We start from the raw sequence: 19,020 nt of genomic DNA, 5'->3' as shown, positions 1-19,020 counted from the left end.
TGTTATTTATACCCTGCCCATCTGGCTGGGTTTCCCCAGCCACTCTGGGCGGCTTCCAACAAAAGATTAAAAATACATTAAAACATCAGTCATTAAAAACTTCCCTAAACAGGGCTGCCTTCAGATATCTTCTAAACGTCAGATAGTTTATTTCTTTGACACCTGATAAAGCCCCAAACGAATCACTGCTCAACCCAGGAATGTAGGGAAGGAATGAGAACGAGGGCGCTGGCGAGCATGTGCAGAGTGCAGCGGCTGTCCCACGGCTTGGCTGGTTCTTCCTGCTGGGGCTCCCGTTTGAGAGCAGCCTCTCCGCCGGCGCCGCACGTTCCCCAGGTGGCAACACCTGTCGCAGGTACGTGTGGGTCACGTGGCTCGGCCGTCGGCCTGGGGAGCCGCCGCAACAGCAGCCACTTCCTTCCCCTCCTGGCGCTTCTCTGGCGCGTCTCTGGGCTTGTTTTCTAGGGAAGAGCTCGAGGGAGTTGGGGGCGTCGAGGAGGCGCGATCGTATCCCTGGCAAAGGCGGCTGGTCCTCGGCGGGGCGAAGATGAGCAAGATCCACAAGTTTTTCAAGGGCGGAGGAGGCGCCAAGGGGAAAGGCAAAGGGGGCCCGAGCCCGCAGGAGGCTTTAGCCCGGCTGCGGGAGACCGAGGAGATGCTGACCAAGAAGCAGGAGTATCTGGAGGCGAGGATCCAAAAGGAGCTGGCGCTGGCCAAGAAACACGGCACCCGAGACAAGCGAGGTGAGCTTTGGCCCGGCTCAGGCCTTAAAAGGCACGATCTCAGGGTCAAGTTGGTCAAACTTTGTGGGGGAGGCGCTTTTAGGAAGCGGTGCCTCTGAACATGTGCAGAGCGCAAACGCTTTCGCGTCGGACTACCCGCTGCTTTCGCCCCAGACATTGTCGCTTTGGCGGTTGCGGCTCTCTCGCTTCCCACTCTTTAGGAATGTAATTGTCGATTCTGTTGTGTGTGGAGTGGAGAGACCGAAGAAGACAGCTGTGTCATAAAGTGTATTGCACCAGAGGCAGTTTCAGCTTGGTTACTGGAATGTATCGCATTTCTTTAAAGGAACCTTCCCCAATCTGGTTCCCTCTTGAAGCTCTGGACTACACGTCCTGTCATTCCTGACCATTTTCATGCTGCCTAGATCCGATGGGAGTTGTCCAAAACAGCTCTCTAAATTAGTATGTGCTAAATAATTTTGCACTAGTATCTGCCTTTTACATTTTTCTGTTTATGTTGATATATGCTGCTGCTGCCTATTACTTGGATTTTGGAATGTTGCAATTTAAATCTTTGTTTTATTTTGTTTTTGTAAGCTGTCTTGGAGAGTTGTTTTGCCTTGAAATGTGGGGTATACATCTTAGTAACTAAATTAAATGGGTTTTGACTCAGAAGGCATAATTGGCTGTTGCTCCCTGTGATTGTATCCAGTACAAGCTCCTTCCCATTCTTCTTTGCAATCATACCACGTGACAACTGAGTGCAGGATGTACACATACATTATTTCCTATACGAAAGTGATGTCCTTTCCTGTTGCCAAGCTAGGATGCTTGCTCCCTAGAAATTCTACCTATGCTGCTCTCACACCCATTTCCTAGATAGAGAAACTATTTCCACAATAATGACCCCCCAAACTGTGTCTAAATGATGCTATCTTTGTATACAGCCTCTTATTTCCTAATCACGCTGTGAACTTTATACCCACTAGAAAGTTTGTTACTTTGATCTTTGTTAGTTTAATAAGTAAATATACAACAAGAACAATCATTAAAATTAGTTTTCAAAGGTCTGTGGAAGCAGATTGTTTTAAAGATACTTTTGTATCAAAAAAATGATACCTTGCAATATGTATTACAGTGGTACCTTGGGTTACATACGCTTCAGGTTACATACGCTTCAGGTTACAGACTCCGCTAACTCAGAAAAAGTGCTTCAGGTTAAGAACTTTGCTTCAGGATGAGAACAGAAATCGTGCTCTGGCGGCGCGGCAGCAGCAGGAGGCCCGATTAGCTAAAGCGGTGCTTCAGGTTAAGAACAGTTTCAGGTTAAGCACAGACCTTCGGAACGAATTAAGTACTTAACCCGAGGTACCACTGTATAAGGGACCACACCACTTCTAGATTTTGGGTTGTTAGTCCTGTATTTGGGCTGTAATTCTGAACACACGTTCCAGAGAGTAAATTTCATTATATGTAGCAGGACTTCCTTCTGAGTAAACATCCTTTGAATTGCACATCACCCTATACAAATGGGTTGAAGGCTAAGATTGCAGTGGCTCTAGAGCTCATTTGCAACTATGATATATAATTGTTTTAAGTTTCTAAAATATTCCATCACTATGAGTAGTTCTAGATGTACGAAATATTGCAGATTAGTGACTTTTTTATTGTGTCTACCGTAATTCTACGGTATTGCGCAACTAGGTTTTTTTTAGTTGCTGCATAAAGTGTTACAAAAATAAACGGAAGATGATTGTGTGGTCTGCGCTGAAGTGAAGTATATTCTTAGCTTTGTTGTTGGTCTTCATTGTTTGGCCAGAATCTAAGTTAGAATTAGAACTGTACACAGTAATTTCAGTGTTTCTTTTGCCTGCATCCGTAGACCCACCCTAGCTAGCCAATATAAATAGCTGGATGAAGTCATGTAGGTGTGTTTGAGATTTATATAACAGTACTTTGGAAGAATGGCTTTCTGGTTTGTGAGAGTGCTCCCCTTTCAACCTTCAGTATAAAGGGAACTTGGACAAGGCACTAAATACTGTAGTTTCTTTGGAGTTAACCTCATTGAACTCTGTGGGGTTTTACTTCTGAATAAGCATTGCTACATCAGAAACTGGCATGAGGCAATCTGAACATTTGTTGTCATAGAATCATAGAATTGTAGAGTTGGAAGGGACCACAAGGGTTATCTAGTGCAACCTCTTGCAATGCAGGAATCTTTTGCCCAATGTGGAGTTAGAGGTCAACAGTGGCAGGAGGGAGGGAGAGGATGAGGATGAAGGGCAGTTGCAAAGCTGCCACTCGCGTCAGCGAATGCACAGATAGGCAGATCTTCCAACCTAGCCACAAAAGCTATGTGCTTCTATTGGTTATGGTTACCTGGGTGAAACTGTTAGCCTGTAGATGTTTGTGACTGGTGAATTCTATCAGAAAGCCTTGATTCTCAAATATCTCTTTTGACCACAGTCTTACAATGCAATCCTATACACTTCTACTCAAAACTATTAGTACAATGGGTAAATGGGTATAGTACTGCAACATCAATGAAATGAGATCAGCTTGTGGTGATGCAATAGTCTGGTGACAATAGAATTGTTTGAAGACCATGTTGTGGGCATGCTTGGTAGATCATAGGAAAGGCAAGGACAGTTGAATGGATTCAGACAGCTTACAAGCAACACTGAAAACCTAAGATTTATTCTTGATTATGTAAAAGAAAAGTAACAATAACAATCGCCCTATACGCTGCCTTATCTTGACCAAGAGTGCTTTAATTTAGACTGATATCAAAGCAATGTTTGAATGTACTGTTGTTTTGTGAAACAAGAATATAAAAACGCAGAGATTTCACAAAGGTTTTTAGCTAGGAAGTGGGTCAAGGAAATCTACCCTGATGTGTGAGTTGTAGATAAGAAAACTTTTGTTGTACTTACAGAAAGGGAGCCAGGGAACAAAGGCAAAGTTGGCACCTGCAGTTTTGTTGTTGGAACAGCCTTTAAAGTTATGCAGACATAGTCATCTTCCAGAACTCAATAATATATAAACACTGGTTTTTTTACAGCTTTCCACATAATCTATCAAACCTTGACACATTAGGCTTTGTGTGATGCTTCCACAAGCACAATATGCTTCCATGTGTAATAGAAAGAGGAACATGGGGGTAATAATTTTGTGATGAGAAACTGCTTAAGAACACATTGCAGATAAAAAAAACCCTTTGAGTTGAAATGTTAGCTATAGGGCTGGGGTGGGAAACCTAGGACCACAGTTCCTTCTGAGAAACCTTAATGGGAGCCAAATGTCAACAGAGGGCAGGGCCAGAGGCAAAATTGGGGCAGAGCAGCGACTGTGATTTTTACCTTTGTACAATAGGCTAGGTTCCACACACCCATCCTCTCCCTCCCTATCCCCAGAAGTAGCAGAACCATAAATAACTCTGAGAAAACAGACTACTTCCTCTAGGCTCCACCATCTCATGGAGAACTTCAGAGGCTTAAAGGGCCTGGAGGCGGCCAGTCCTCCTCCATTCCCTAGCCTCCCTACTGATGTCCTCCTTATGTCTCTGGGAAGCTTGTGCAGAGTGGTGGAGCGGCTGGGTACACTTGCCCCATGCCTTGGAGGACTAAGCTGTTTTGGCGCCCCAGCCAGGGGCCTGCCGGACTTACGCTGTCATGCTAAGAACAAGACTCTGGCCCTGGACCTCAGATAAGCTCTGCAGAGGGCTAGTTGCTGGACTGGTGTAATGGGAGGCATCTGGTTCCTCTGGGAAAGCACCCATGAGGGTCCAGGATTTGGTCCTGCCAGTTCCTCTGGGGATTTCTATCTGCCACCCTCAATTACAGAGTTCCCTGGATCTCCAGCCGTTAGCTCAGAGCTCTGAATGTGATCTGCCTCTGCAGCCTCCAGCTCTGTGTCTTGATTGTTGTTGGATTCAGGGATTGTGGCAGTCATGGGGACATTGTGGTTTCCATGTGTTTGTTTGTTTGTTTACTGCTCTTCATCCATAGACCTCAGGGCGGTTAACAACATTAAAATATAAGGTAAAAACACAAAATACATAAGAACAACAACAAAACTGCCACAAACCAATAACCCCACTCTCCCCATTCCCATTCCTCCTTCCCTCTGCAGTCCCTGCTTGTCCTCAGCCTGCTGCAGAGGCTTCTCAAGTGCTCAAGGGGATTTCTGTACAAGCAGAAATCAATTGCACAAGCAATTCAGCACAAGTGGTCCTCACGGTTTGAATATAATTGCATTGTGTAAATCTTTTGTAAGCCACTTGAATAGCCTCTTGAGGCTACAAAGCCCAAACTTGGATACCCTTTTGAGACTATTTACTAAATAAATAAAGTAATCCAGAAAAATAAATTTTCATAGAGTGGCACAGGCTTAGAAGGATTGTTGTCACTAATTATATCAACCTATATGCGGTAGATGTCCATGACAACCAGATCATAAAATCATGGAATTGTAGAGTTGCATGGGATCCCGAGGGTCAACTAGTCCAACCTCATGCAAAGCAGGAACCTCAACTAAATCATCCATGACAGATGGCCATCCAATCTCTGCTTAACAACCCCCAAGGCAAGGAAGGAGAGTCCACCACCTCTCATGGGAGTCCGCTCCACTGCTGAACATCTGTTACTATCAGAAAGGTATTTCTGTTGTTTAAGTTCGAATCTCCTTTCTTGTTACTTGAATCCATTGGTTTGGGTCCTAGCCTCCAGAGCAGGAGAAGCTTGCTCCATCTTCCATGGGACAGCCCTTTAGATATTTGAAGTCCTTTAGGTTATTAGAAAATAATCGCATTTGCATAAAGCAATGGGCATATTTTCCAACAATATATTTTTTCTTGCACCAAATATTATTGGTTGATATTTGTTCAGAAAATGTAGCAACACTCTTGTCTGGAAGATGCATAGCAAGTTGTTGGTAAAGTTGAAGCATGGGATTAAAAGAACAAGCCTAGGGGGACTGGTAATAGATAATTAAAATGTATGTACTGCTGGTGGTGTTTTGAGTGTCTCATGATGGTGATCCGCATTCCATGTGTTTGACTTAGCCATCCTGACTGTTGTTACTTGAGGTTGGGCAATGCAAGAGTCAGGCAATGATGCAAATGTTTCATGTTACTGTAGAACAAGCCTAACGACATGTTATTAAGAACACCATCGCGAGGCTGACGTGCACCCATAAATATCTCAAATACCGCTTTGTTCCAGTCTTCTAGGAAGTCGCTTCGTAAGCTTCATTTGCAAACTACAAAATATAAAAAGAGGCAATAGCATACGAATTTCTTATTATAAAATGCACAATTGGTTCTCCCCAAGATTTGATGCATTGGTGCATAAGAACCACATTCGATTTGAAGCAGGAGATCCATCACCAGGATTTGCTGTAGTCTGTAAAAGTCAAATTAGCAGCCCACTGGTGGGGAGGGGGACTTAAGAGTGAGACCATCATGGTCCTGGGGGAAGGGGCATTAAACCTTTCTTCTTGATTGGTTTCCTGATTAAAATGCTGATTCATTTGTTTGGTCAGGCAAAATAACGACGTATTGAATGGGTACCTGATTTTTTGTTGTTTCTTTGGAAGGGTGAGATTATAGCTGGGAAAATGATACGAAGAGAAGAGTTTGACTCCATTCCTCCAGCACCATAATCCTGCTGCAGTCTCTACCTTCCTGCCCAGTGCATGTTTTGCTGTGGACCAGAAATTCAATTTGGTTGTCATTTAAGAGTGAACCTGTCGAATCCACGCTTTCTGAAACAATGTGCAAAACCAAATGGAACCATCCTTCAAAATTCACACTTTCCTCCAGTTTCTCCAGACAAGTAATGCATATGTAAATGTGCGCATTAGGGGAAAGTTTATCTAAAAAGCATATACAGTCATACCTCAGCTCCTGAACGCCTTGGGAGTCAAATGTTTTGGCTCCCGAATGATCGAAAACCAGGAGTGTTCCAGTTTTTGAACATTCTTTTGGAAGCCAAACGTCCAACTGGGCTTCCGCAGCTTCTGATTGGCTGCAGGAGCTTCCTGCAGCCAATCAGGAGCCACGTTTTTGGAAGCTGAACGTTTTGGAAGTCGAACGGACTTCTGGAACGGATTCTTTTTTATTTCCGAGGTATGACTGTATTAGTGAAAATACCATTACATTAGCGAAAATACTTTACAAAAATGTGTAAAAAAGGCAGACATGCATACAAAAATGTGCTTATTGATGGGAAATTGTACTAAAATGTTGATGGATTTTCATGAGGATTTTTTTTCCTTTTTAATTGAAAACTGAGTTGGAAATGTGAAGAACTGAACTTAAGACTGGAAAAATGAAAAACCATAATGGACGGATTCACCCACTGAGAGAATTGTTTTATAACTTCCAGAGAATTTTATAAGAAAAAAGCACCTTCTTCAGAACAGGAGTGGCTCAGATCTGCTCCTGCTATTCTTGTAACACAGTTGGTTACCCTGTGTAATAACTTCAGCTGGGAAACTTTGTCTGAATTCCTAATCTCATGCCAAGAGAAAACAGGGCTTAGTTCCTTAGAGTTGTCCTTAAGCCACAACTCAGAGCCATAATCAGTTCTCCCTTAGTATGAATGTCTTTAAGCCATTAATCAACTCCAGAACTGATTCAGCGGCAGTCCACGTGAGGTGTACAAAGTCGGCACCTCCTAGTCCTGACACATAAGTTAAGAGCCCTAAGGATAAATATTTGTCAAATGGTATGATCTACTTCTTTTAAGTGTAAATATTGAGTTTATTGGAACTGTGGTAAAGGAAGCTCTGTGAGATTTGCTTAAAAACATATTATCTTTATAGAGGGTTGACACCTTCTCATTTCATTGGATAAAAATGCCAGGGTTAACTTTCTCCCCTAAGTTTATACTGAACATGCTGGCATTGCTTCATTTTGTCTCATATGAGATGGGCTGTATCAGAAGTAGACATAGGAAGCTGCCTTAGTCCATGCAGCTCAGTATTGTCTTCACTGACTGGCAACTGCTCTCTAAGATGTCAGGCAAAGGGTCTTTCCCTGCCCTGCTTGGAGATGCTGGAGACTGAACCAGATGCAAAGCAGATGCTTTAACACCAAGTTATCAGTTTTTCCTCCACTCATAAGTAGCCCTTGCCAACATGTGAGTGTAAACTGAATTGACAGACTATTTTTACCTGTTACTTAAGAAAGAAAGAAAGAAAGAAAGAAAGAAAGAAAGAAAGAAAGAAAGAAAGAAAGAAAAGGAATGTGATCTAAGCCTGTTGATATTTTGTGGGAGGGGGTATTGTTTTTGTTAGTTACTATGTCATGTATTTTTGTGTTTTTATGTTGTTTTTTATTTTAACATAACTTTATTGAAATTCTTAAATAACGTAAATAATATACACACTCTTAATTTGACAAAAATGAAAACAACCATGTACTAATACTCTTCTTTGGATTCACAAAAATTAAACTTAGTTTAAATTTATACAGTCTCTTTTTCTTATCTTTTTTACTGTGTTTTTATGTTGTAAATGGACCTGTGATCGTCAGATGAGAAGGGTGTTAATAGAAATTTAAACACCTCAGGTTACAAATACTTTGGGTTACAGACTCTGCTAACCCGGAAGTAGTACCTCAGGTTAAGAACTTTGCCCCAGGATGAGAACAGAAATCGTGTGGTGGCGGTGTGGCATCAGCGGGAGGCCCCATTAGCTAAAGTGGTACCTCAGGTTAAGAACGGACCTCCAGAACGAATTAAGTTCGTAACCAGAGGTACCACTGTAAATGTATTAAAGTAAATCCCAACAAATCATGAGTAGAGGCCTATTCATGAGAAATAACTTTTTCTTTCTGTAGTTGCTTTTGTTCTTTACCCTCTCCACACCAATAAACCCCCTCATTCCTGCTCCAGTAGATTGGGGAACCTCTGGTGTGTGGGTGTGTGTGCTGTAGCTAGTAAAAAATTGACAAATAGTTGCTGGGGAACAGAACTTTCTGGAATCCTGCCTGTTGTTACGCCATGATCATTGAGTTTTGTGGAAATAATTGTGGTTTAATGATTGGTGGAGAATTCATTGTGTTTCCATTTGCTTCTACATTTTAGTTGGAAGGGTACAGTTTTGTGTCTGCAACTGTAGCCTCTGCCTTACTAGACTGTACGCTTGCTGTATTTTCTTTCTCTAAAGGAAGTTTTCCTTTTATTTTTTGAATACAACTGTTGTACCAAATGAATACTTCTGTAATTAGAGAAGTATCCAATATCAAACTCCACCCTTGATATTTCCCTTACTACTGCTATTTTGAAATTGTCACTCTTTAAAATCGCAGCACTCTTAAAGTAAAAAATAAATAACTAAAGATAAATCTATATAGTCTTGCGACCTGTGATGTTATGTTTATTTCCTCAGATTACTCTCTTTCTCTTCTCTGGCTTTCTTCTGTTTCTGAAATCTTTGGAATGGGAACCTTCTTTTCCGGTCTTTCAGAATATCTTGTCTGTGAAGTAAGTTACTCTCCAATATTGTGAAACCATCAGGTTAGGTTATATTGACTGTACAGTAAACAACAAATGTGCATTTGCCAATTAATAAATAAATGGTTGTACTGATAAGCCAGATTCTTGAGCCTGTCTTATCCACTGTTGTGAAACGGACAAGACAGAGGCTCGGACTCTGACTTTCCAGGGTGTCTGTCAGTCTTTCACACCTCTGCAATTGGCAGTCCTATGTCTACTTTTTATTTTCCTTTAATTCACCTGGGGCATTCTGACAACCAGTTATAAATACAATATAATGTATTTATTATTATTATTTGGGGGGTTACATTATATATTGCATATATATTCTGAAACTGTCTAGATTTCTGACTGGATGGGGCTATACAGTCTTTAGAAGGCTGAGAAGAAATTTTTTTTGGTATAACAGCATAATGGTTTCATATATTTATCTGTATACAATTCAGGGTCAAGCTGAAGGGAGCGGCCTCTGTTTTAGGATGTTTTGGATTTCGAATTTCATGAGTTTTTAAAATGCCTGTGGAGGCAGGAATGAGGAACTTATAGCTGTCCATTCCTTATTGACTCCAACTGCTATCAGGCTCAGCCAGCATGGCTGTTGGTCAAGAATGATGAGACTTGTAGTCTGGAGGGCCACAGGTTCCCCACTGGCTTAAGGAGATTCGTAAGATCCAAAGACATATATCTATGACTAAATGTTTTTATTTGGATAAATCTTCCCATTTGTAGGGGGACGCGAGTGGCGCTGTGGGTTAAACCACAGAGTCTAGGACTTGCTGATCAGAAGGTCGGCAGTTCAAATCCCCACAACGGGGTGAGCTCCCATTGCTCGGTCCTAGCTCCTGCCCAACCTAGCAGTTCGAAAGCACGTCAAAGTGCAAGTAGATAAATAGGTACCACTCCGGTGGGAAGGTAAACGGCGTTTCCGTGCGCTGCTTTGGTTTGCCAGATGCGGCTTAGTCATGCTGGCCACATGACCCGGAAGCTGTATGCCAGCTCCCTCGGCCAGTAAAGCAAGATGAGTGCCGCAACCCCAGAGTTGGCCATGACTGGACCTAATGGTCAGGGGTCCCTTTACCTTTACCCGTTTGTAAAAATGACTGTACATATGATAAAGCTAAAGGGAATGGATTCTGTCTTCCTAAAATTTCGTATTATAAAAGCACTAGCTGTTCAGATTCTTATGGAGTTTCCTGGCATGAACTCATTCCATACTGCAGTTGTTGGACTGGTTGAACTGGGTAGTTATTGAAGCATGGAATCCTCTTATTTTGTCCACAATGAACCAAAGAAATCCCTGTTCTGTTTATGCACACCTGCTGCTCAACGTTGTTTGGCTTGAATGCAGCAGTTATTTTTCTCCCCCACCAATGACGACATTCCAGTGAAATCTCTAAGCATTTCATTGTCATTAGATCCCATTAAGGAAATGAATTAAGGCTGATCTTTTTCCTCATCAGCCTCCTTCACAAATACAGCAGCAGAGCTGTATTCTCTGTGAGACACTCCCAGTTTCCTGAGTGGCACTAAGTTCAAAGTACAATACTGCTCAGAGTTTCACTTTGTGTCAGAGAACAGATCAGTGGATACACAGGGTATTCTAAAATCAGTGCTTTTTTTCTGGGGATACTCAGACCCTAAACATTTTGTGAATCTTTGTACTTTTGTCCATTTACTGTGTTTATTTTTCCCAATTTGAACAATAAAATGGTGATTTTCTCGAGCCAAAATGAGAGTACCCCTAAACATTTTTAAAGGAAAAAAAAAGCAGTCTAAAATATTTGCTCCCCCTCCCCCACCAGTTTTTTTGGTTTTTTTAGGCTGTAGCCTCTTTCAGTCTCCCTGCTGATTTTCCAAATGTGTAATTTTGCAGATAACAAATTGGGGGCAGCAGGGCTGGGACCAATTTTAAAGAATTTCTAATTAGTTTTATTCCCTGGAATTATTTTGATCCTACTTCCATGGATTTGTCCTGGCAAGTTCCATTCTGGAAGCAATGCTAGAAATACAGAATTTGCAACATCTGTGGCAGATTCTGGTTAAAGCAGATTCCGGGCACACCGCCCTAGAGTTCATACAATGACTTAATAGGGCTACTGATACCTAGCTTTGCCAAAGCTGATGAACCAATTCCTACCACTCTGCTTGTGTTTTGATGTGGCTGTTGCATCCTTCATAAAAGGATGGGCCATTTAGGGCAGGGGACCTTGTCTAAGAAATACAGTGGAAGGAACTGCATGATCTCTGGAATCCTTAAATTGTGCCCTTTTGTAGAGACCCTAATACCTGATCTAAGTAAAGCTTTGGGGCAGAAACACTCACAAAGCAGAAAACAAAACAAATAGCCACAATTCACAAGTCTTGCATTCATCCAAGCGGATTTTCCCACTTTTCCCAACTGAACACCATTTATTTCTACCCTCCTCCTCCTTCGCTTTGTAACACATTTCTATTGAGTCAGATTTCGATATGTAAATGCCAGAAAGCCCTACTGCTAATGTGGAGTTAGTTGTTTGTTTCTCTGGAACAGGGGTCAGCAAACTTTTTCAGCAGGGGGCCAGTCCACTGTCCCTCAGAGCTTGGGGGGCGGGGGCGGGCGGACTATATTTTGAAGAAAAAAAAGGAATGCATTCCTATGCCCCACAAATAACCCAGAGATGCATTTTAAGTAAAAGCACACATTCTACTCATGTAAAAACACCAGGCAGGCCCCACAAATAACCCAGAGATGCATTTTAAAGAAAAGGACACATTCTGCTCATGTAAAAACACGCTGATTCCCAGACTGTCTGCAGGCTAGACTGAGAAGGCGATTTGGCCGGATCCGGCCCCTGGGCCTTATTTTGCCTACCCATGCTCTGGAAGGTGCCTCTGCAGTAGAGGAGAAAGTATCCCATGTGTGCTTTTTGTATCTTATCTCAGAAATATCAACAACTTGCTTTTATCTTGACAATGTCTTATCCCTTAGAATGTTGTTGCCTCATTTTCCTCATATAGATTGTGTTGCCTCTTGAAAGCTATGGAGGGACCCTGGGTTGGTTTTTTGTGTGTGTGTGTGGCCTGATGGATTCCTAAGCCCTCTTCCTTTCTTTATTTTTCTCTGCTACTCTGCCTTATTTGGTGTGAAGCAGCTCCATTTGCACTGCATTAGGACAGGGGTGGGGAACCTGCGGCCTCCCACACATTGCTGGACTCCAGCTCCCATCAGTCCCAGCTAGTGGTCAGGGGTGTGCTGGGAGTTGCAGTCCAGCTGCCTCTGGAGGACCACAGGTTCCCCGCAGCTGCATCGTGAAAAGCTCTCCTGCTAACCTCTCCTTGTTACACCAACAGCTGCACTGCAGGCACTGAAGAGGAAAAAGAGATACGAGAAACAGTTGACCCAAATTGATGGGACCCTTTCCACCATTGAATTCCAACGCGAAGCCCTCGAAAATTCCTACACTAACACGGAAGTGTTCAAGAACATGGGCTATGCAGCCCAAGCGATGAAAAAGGTGCATGAAAACATGTAAGTGGAAAACACACTGTCAGCTGTCCATTGGAAATGCCCTTCAACATTAAGGTTACCATTAGGTTTATTTTGGTTTGTGCTGTTGCTTTCATTAGATCCTCAGGTGTGGCAAGATTTTATGGGTAGACATTGGGGTTGAGTGTGGTATTTCTTGCTCCTGTGGTGTTTTGCAGGCCCTGTGGCAGTCCAGATTTACATTATTAGCTGCTCACTGTAGTCTGTGCTATTTAGGCAGAGGTTCTACATCCTGCATATAAGCTGCACTGAGATTCCAGTGTGCAAAACATGTGCTGAACTGATGAGCTACAAGGGTGTCCTTCCTTTTCATTTTAGGTTATGACCAATTTCTTTGTGTGTGGGAAAGGATGACTCTAAAACAAAACAAGCGAGCAAGTTCATGTTTTGGTGGTATTAGACTACTACAGTGTAATGTATGTGGGGCTGCATTTGGAAATTGCCTGGCTACAGCGGCTAGGATACTAACTGGTCATTGCAAACACATCTCAGTTGTGCTTAAAAAGCTCCAGTAGCTGCCATTCTGTTTCAGAGTACACTTCAGAATGCTGGTGCTTAGCCCTACATGGCTTGGGATGTGGGTTCTAGAAGGAACCTCTTCCCTCGCATCAACCTGCCTGTGTTCTGAAATTGGTCATGGTGACTAGGGGTGAGGTCCAATGTTGTGGCAGCCATTATGGCATTTTCTCACCAGGGAGGCTTGTCTTACACTTAAGCTGGAAGGCTGCGTCCACAGTGTCCCTTTTGCTAGTTAAAGGGACTGCGATCCTGTGCTGTCTTGGATGCTGAACAGGATGGTCCTCCAGCAGCTCAGAAGAGATTTTTGTGTGTGGAGGTGGTGAGGGAAACAGGCTCTGCAGCGGAAAAGAATAAAGGCAAAAATCATCTTGCCCCTTCCTCCATAGTGAATAGAACTCTGATGTGCCAAGTCTGACTCCAGCCCAAAGTCTCTTAGGCACCAGCTGAACCTGTTATTTCCCTGGGCTTTTTAACATCTATTGCTCCCCAACAGGGAGTTGGTCTAGATGATCCTCAGAGTCCCTTTCAACTCCACAGTTCTATAATTCTGTAGATTTTCTGCTTGTTTTTATTACTGCTCTTTATTCTGCTCTTCTTTGGTGCTTCATGATACTTCTGTGATTTTTGTCTGTTTTCTGTTCCACCCTGGTAACTTTGTAAAATGTTCATGCATGGTATACAGGTTCATTAAATCAACGTTTATCTCTTCAGGGACTTGGACAAAATTGACGACATGATGCAAGATATCACTGAACAGCAAGATATCGCTCAGGAAATCACAGAAGCTCTTACCAGAAAAGTTGGTGATGACTTTGATGAGGTTGGTAATGAAATTAAGGACATAAACTAGATGCAGACTAAATATCACTGCTTAATTTTATGCTCGATAAAATCTTGTCAGGCTGGTTGCCAAGCACTTAACACCTGTCTTTAAGTGCACTTCAGTTCTCAGTTGACTGAGGAGATAACTGTTTAAATGGTGGGAAATTGGACTCAGTACTTCCCTGAAGAAAATTTTCAGAACTATATGCGAGACATGTTAATGCATACACCCAGCGAAGTTTAATGGTGTTTGAATCATAGAATTGTAGTGTTGGAAGTGAGCCTGAGAGTCATCTAGTCCCAATCCCCTGCAACGCAGGAATCTCAACTAAAACAAAGCCTCTACTACAAAAAAGGCTCTGTATGTACATATGGGTGTGGTGCATTGATTTGTAATTGATTGTAGAGTCCTGAAGATAAGTCTACAATCAAAAATAATACTAGTCCACTTCCTACATACAGTGGAACCTTGGTTCTTGAACACCTTGTTACTCAAACATTTCGGCTCCCAAACGCCGAAAACCTGGAAGTGTTCCGGTTTTCAAATGTTTTTTGGAAGCCAAATGTCTGATGCGGTTGTCGGCTATTGTTTCTGGGACGCCTGCACCAATCGGAAGCTGCGCCTTGGTTTTTGAACATTTTGGAAGTTGAATGGACTTCCAGAATGGATTACGTGTGAGAACCAAGGTACCACTGTATATCAGGTGACATGGGGGCCATAATCATGCTTCCTGCTTGGATCAATTGCATGAGCAGCCAATCCAGTTGCATCTCCACCTGCCCCACACCTGTTATCACATATGACATCAGGTGTGCAGCAGGTGCGTGAGATATGGAGACAGTGGCTCTGTGAGCCAAATAATTGACAGACCAGATTTGGCCCCTGGCGCAGAGTTTCCCCACCTCTGACCTATGCCAATCATGACATGACAACAACCCAGTTTTCAGTTTAATAAAGCTTCCCTGTCTGATTGCCTGGAGCAGATACTTACTTCCTACTGGCAACTAGGCGAGTGGCTGTTTACATGGCTGCCATTATTAGTCTCTTGAGATAGTGGACCCTGTTTGTCAAAACATAACCTACCATTTTTTTTAAAAAAAACTTTCAGGATGAGCTGTTGGCAGAACTGGAAGAACTGGAGCAAGAAGAACTCAATAGTAAAATGGCAAATGTTCGACTACCAAGTGTACCAGCTACGCCGCTGCCTTCCCATCCTGGTAAACTTTATTTTCTTCTTATGTTGAGCTGTCTGCTAATGATATATGATATAGAATGATTCAGGTGAAATAAATTTTAGTATATATATCCTGAAACTTTCAAGATTTCTGATTGGATGAGCGGGAAGAATTGAGACAGAATACACTAAGAACAGGGGTTTTTTTTAGTACTGAGGTTCAAGACTCAAGACCTGGGTCTTACCTGGCACTCTCTGTGAGCAGTTCTAGTGTGTACCTTCTATTGACACCCTCCATGATGATGGTGATGAGTCTTGTATTTCAAGTGATATAATTAGAATTTGGATCGGGTGCATGATGGCCATAGCCAAGACTTCCCATTGAGTCATCATGTTTGTACCTTGTTTTTATATTCTAACAGTTCTTGCACATCTCTTTGTTACAGCATCTTCAAGGAAAAGGGTGGAAGATGAAGATGATATGCAGCAGCTTGCGGCATGGGCTTCTTAACAGCAATCTACAGGGTTACGGGAAACGCCATGGAAGAAGTTTATGGAACAGTGTTTTGTTTTACACAGAGCATGGCTGTGTTTGATACAGTCCGGCATTGGTCCCTGGTGGGATTTTATGTCTGTATGTATGTGTATATGTACACATGTATGTATATGTGTGTGTGTGTCTGTATTTTTAAGAGAGCCAGGATTACTTAAGACCTGTACTTGAAGTGTGCCTTCTTCTTCAGATGCAGCCTCATATGAATTTCTTTTTTCATACAGAAGAAATCTGATTTTTTTTTATATTACCGGTGAAAATTGACTGGGGTAGTCTATTACTACTGCACAGTATTATCCTTTGACTCTGAAAGCTCTGTGTATAGGTACAGGCATGCATGCTTATTACCTGAATGAATTGGTTCTGTTCCATAGAAACATTCAGAGCTGAGAACCGATATATGCAGCAATCCCAGGCTGTTGCTTTTCCTCTTTTGCTTGTACAGGTTGCAAACCCTGTTTGCTGCAGAGGAGGTTATGAGCAGGCATGTTTCTAATATAGAGCAACATCCTCTGTAGAGTTTCAAACAAGTTTGGAGGTGTTGGAATACGTGGGCCATTTGGTCCCACTAGGTAGAGATGAAGGAGAAATTTGATTTCGTTTGCATTTCAATGCACACCTCCCCAAACAACACACAAGATGAAATGCACTTATCCTTCCATATTTGCACTTTTCTGAATTTTGCAATGCAGTTTTCCAACCAAAACGTGTAGAAAATGTGTCTGTTAAGAGAGTTTGCATTAAAATGTGTTACATTAGGAGAAATTGCCTTCACAAATATGTATAACAAAAGAACCTCACAAACCGATTTGGAAATATGATGAACCTATTTTAAAATCTAACAAACCAACAACTGGGAGAACCAAAATTGGCTGATTCATCTACCCCTACAGGATGTCGTGAAAATATTTGTCTAAGTCCTGCCAGAGTTTTGTGCTGTTGGATTTCTTTGCTTTCTATGGGAGTTTCCTTCCACGTAGCTACTTGTTCACTCGGGGTCCTATATGGAAGAGTCAAAGACTGATGTGGCACCTTAAAGACTAGCACACTATCTTTGTCAAGTGTATACAGTGGTACCTCGAGTTTCATATGCTTCAGGTTACAGACTCTGCTAAACCAGAAATAGTACCTCGGGTTAAGAACTTTCCTTCAGGATGAGAACAGAAATCGTATAGCAGTGGCGCAGCGGCAGCAGGAGGCCCCATTAGCTAAAGTGGTGCTTCAAGTTAAGAACAGTTTCAGGTTAAGAACACACCTCCGGAACAAATTAAGTACGTAACCCGAGGTACCACTGTATAGAAAGACAACTTGGGTCTTGTATAGGCACATAACACTTGAAGAGCTCTGCAGTCTAAAATGCTGGATACAGTTTGGCTTGCTATAAGTGGCTAAATGCCACCGTGTTTTCGTGTGTTTGATTGCTAAAATAGAGTTAATTTTAGCCAACAAAGGTAGCTGAGTGGAGCATGTTTGATGGGGGGGCAGGCGGGCTGAAAAACCAGTTTATAATGGGTGTTTGGTTTTGTGACCAGCCGACTTCAAACTGATTTTATCAAACCATTTTAACATGGGGGTTGCAGTCCACTAAATCAAAGGGCTGACTTCATGCTGGAGAATAGTGGGCAGAGAATGGCCGAGAATCTTCTGTTCCCTTTTCCCACTTAGCTTTCTTTTAACACTGAACCTTTCATATTGCCATGCCTATTATCAAATGGAGAATCTTAATAGGTTTTTAAAGTTGTGGCTTTTGAAATGTCCTCCTTACACTCGTTCAGTTTCTTTCTTTTTCCTTTTTGCCTGAATGAAACACTTTACATTCGAATAATTTATATAACTTGAAGTACCGAATTTCAAACGGGGTCATTTTTTTTGACCTGGGGGAAACAGAGCTGGGTTTCAGATGATTGGATAATGAAGGTGCAAATAAATATATTGTCTGAAAATATTTGTGTTTGACTTGGCAATTGTTTTTCCTATCTTGCTGTAAAGCAGGGGTGGGAAACCTTTGGCCCCTTCAAATATTGTTTTAATAATAATAATATATACCCCACCCATCTGGCTGGGTTTCCTCAGCCACTCTGGGTGGCTTCCAGCAAAATATTAAAATACAACAATTCATCAAATATTAAAAGCTTCTCTAAATAGGGCTGCCTCCAGATGTCTTCTAAAAGTCAGATAATTGTTTATTTCTTTGACATCTGATGGGAGAGTGCCACTCAGTCCCAACCAGCTTGGCCAATGGTACCACAAATTATATTTAAAGGATGCGATATTGATCTGGCTTAATACTTTTATGCTTTGGTTCATCATTATTGGGGATGAGTTATACATATTTTCTTCGCCCTGATGACTGATGCTTAATCATGTAATACCCTGGAAAATGTGACACTCATACCCAACGTCAAGTAATAATTCTTACATGGATCAGGAGGTAGGTAGATCTCTGGGTGATTTGCAACAGATATGGCACAGATTTCTGGTTTTAAGTTGTTCAGTAATAGCAAATTTGACTGCTTAAGTGTAAAAGTCTTGGATAAGAATTGTGAGCCGAGGTCTATTCTGGTACAGTACTCAAAACAAATTCCTGTGCTCAGCAGCAGCTCAGAGCCACTGTAAATTATTGTAAATATGTATTTTTAGTACCTGGCTCTAGGTGGTGCATGTCCAGGTTCAAATACAAGCAGATTGTGTAGTTCGAAAACCTGGTCCCTCTGCTGTAAATGGTCCTTTGGCTCTGTGTATTTGTGTGTGTGTGTATGTAGAAAGAGGGGGCTGCATTCAGGAGAGCCTAAAAAAGCTTTTGTGTGTGCAACTGTTTGAATCCTGACCAGCATCCACTATGACAAGTATATTTATAAGGATTTTGGATAATGGAAAGCATGAGCTGTTGAAATCCTTCGATAAAATGATTTAAAAAATGATTGCAAGTTAAAATGTTATTGGCGCAAATTATTTTTCTGCAGTTTATATATAGAGTCATGGCACATTTTGGCATGTTCTCTCTCCTTTTCTCCAATTTCTTCTAATTTTTTTTAAAAAACAACAGCCCCAAAACTAGCTAAAAGTTGCTTGGTAATGTTGTTTCTCCTGATAGGTGCAAACAAAGCAAGTTGAGGCTGAAGTCCTATTAACTAGGAATTGCATCATAGTGGATCAGGTGTTGCTTTTCGATAGGTAGAGTCAAAGTATACAGTCCTACTTG

General features: G+C 42.0%; 1 protein-coding gene across 2 annotated transcripts; it reads left to right on the top strand.

Annotated features, from left to right (window-relative positions):
• The first annotated feature begins 174 nt into the window (after positions 1 to 174).
• On the top strand, positions 175 to 18,752 carry CHMP4C (charged multivesicular body protein 4C). 2 transcript variants are annotated; one of them, XR_014170658.1, is made up of 6 exons: positions 175 to 743; positions 12,554 to 12,731; positions 13,980 to 14,088; positions 15,200 to 15,308; positions 15,712 to 16,891; positions 17,118 to 18,752. XR_014170658.1 is itself a non-coding variant. In XM_081919885.1 (5 exons), the coding sequence occupies exons 1-5, from the start codon at positions 548 to 550 to the stop codon at positions 15,774 to 15,776; spliced, it is 657 nt and encodes a 218-aa protein (XP_081776011.1). In that variant the 5' UTR covers positions 175 to 547; the 3' UTR covers positions 15,777 to 18,752. The 2 variants fall into 2 exon arrangements, 1 of the variants encoding a protein (XP_081776011.1); XM_081919885.1 differs by having other exon boundaries at positions 15,712 to 18,752.
• Positions 18,753 to 19,020: the final 268 nt, after the last annotated feature.

The sequence above is a fragment of the Podarcis melisellensis genome (genome assembly GCF_964234715.1).
Source record: "Podarcis melisellensis genome assembly, chromosome: 7".
In the NCBI taxonomy this organism is placed as follows: Eukaryota; Metazoa; Chordata; class Lepidosauria; order Squamata; family Lacertidae; genus Podarcis; species Podarcis melisellensis.
The sequence above is the reverse complement of the archived record's forward strand: the minus strand, read 5'-3'. Positions and strand labels throughout refer to the sequence as shown.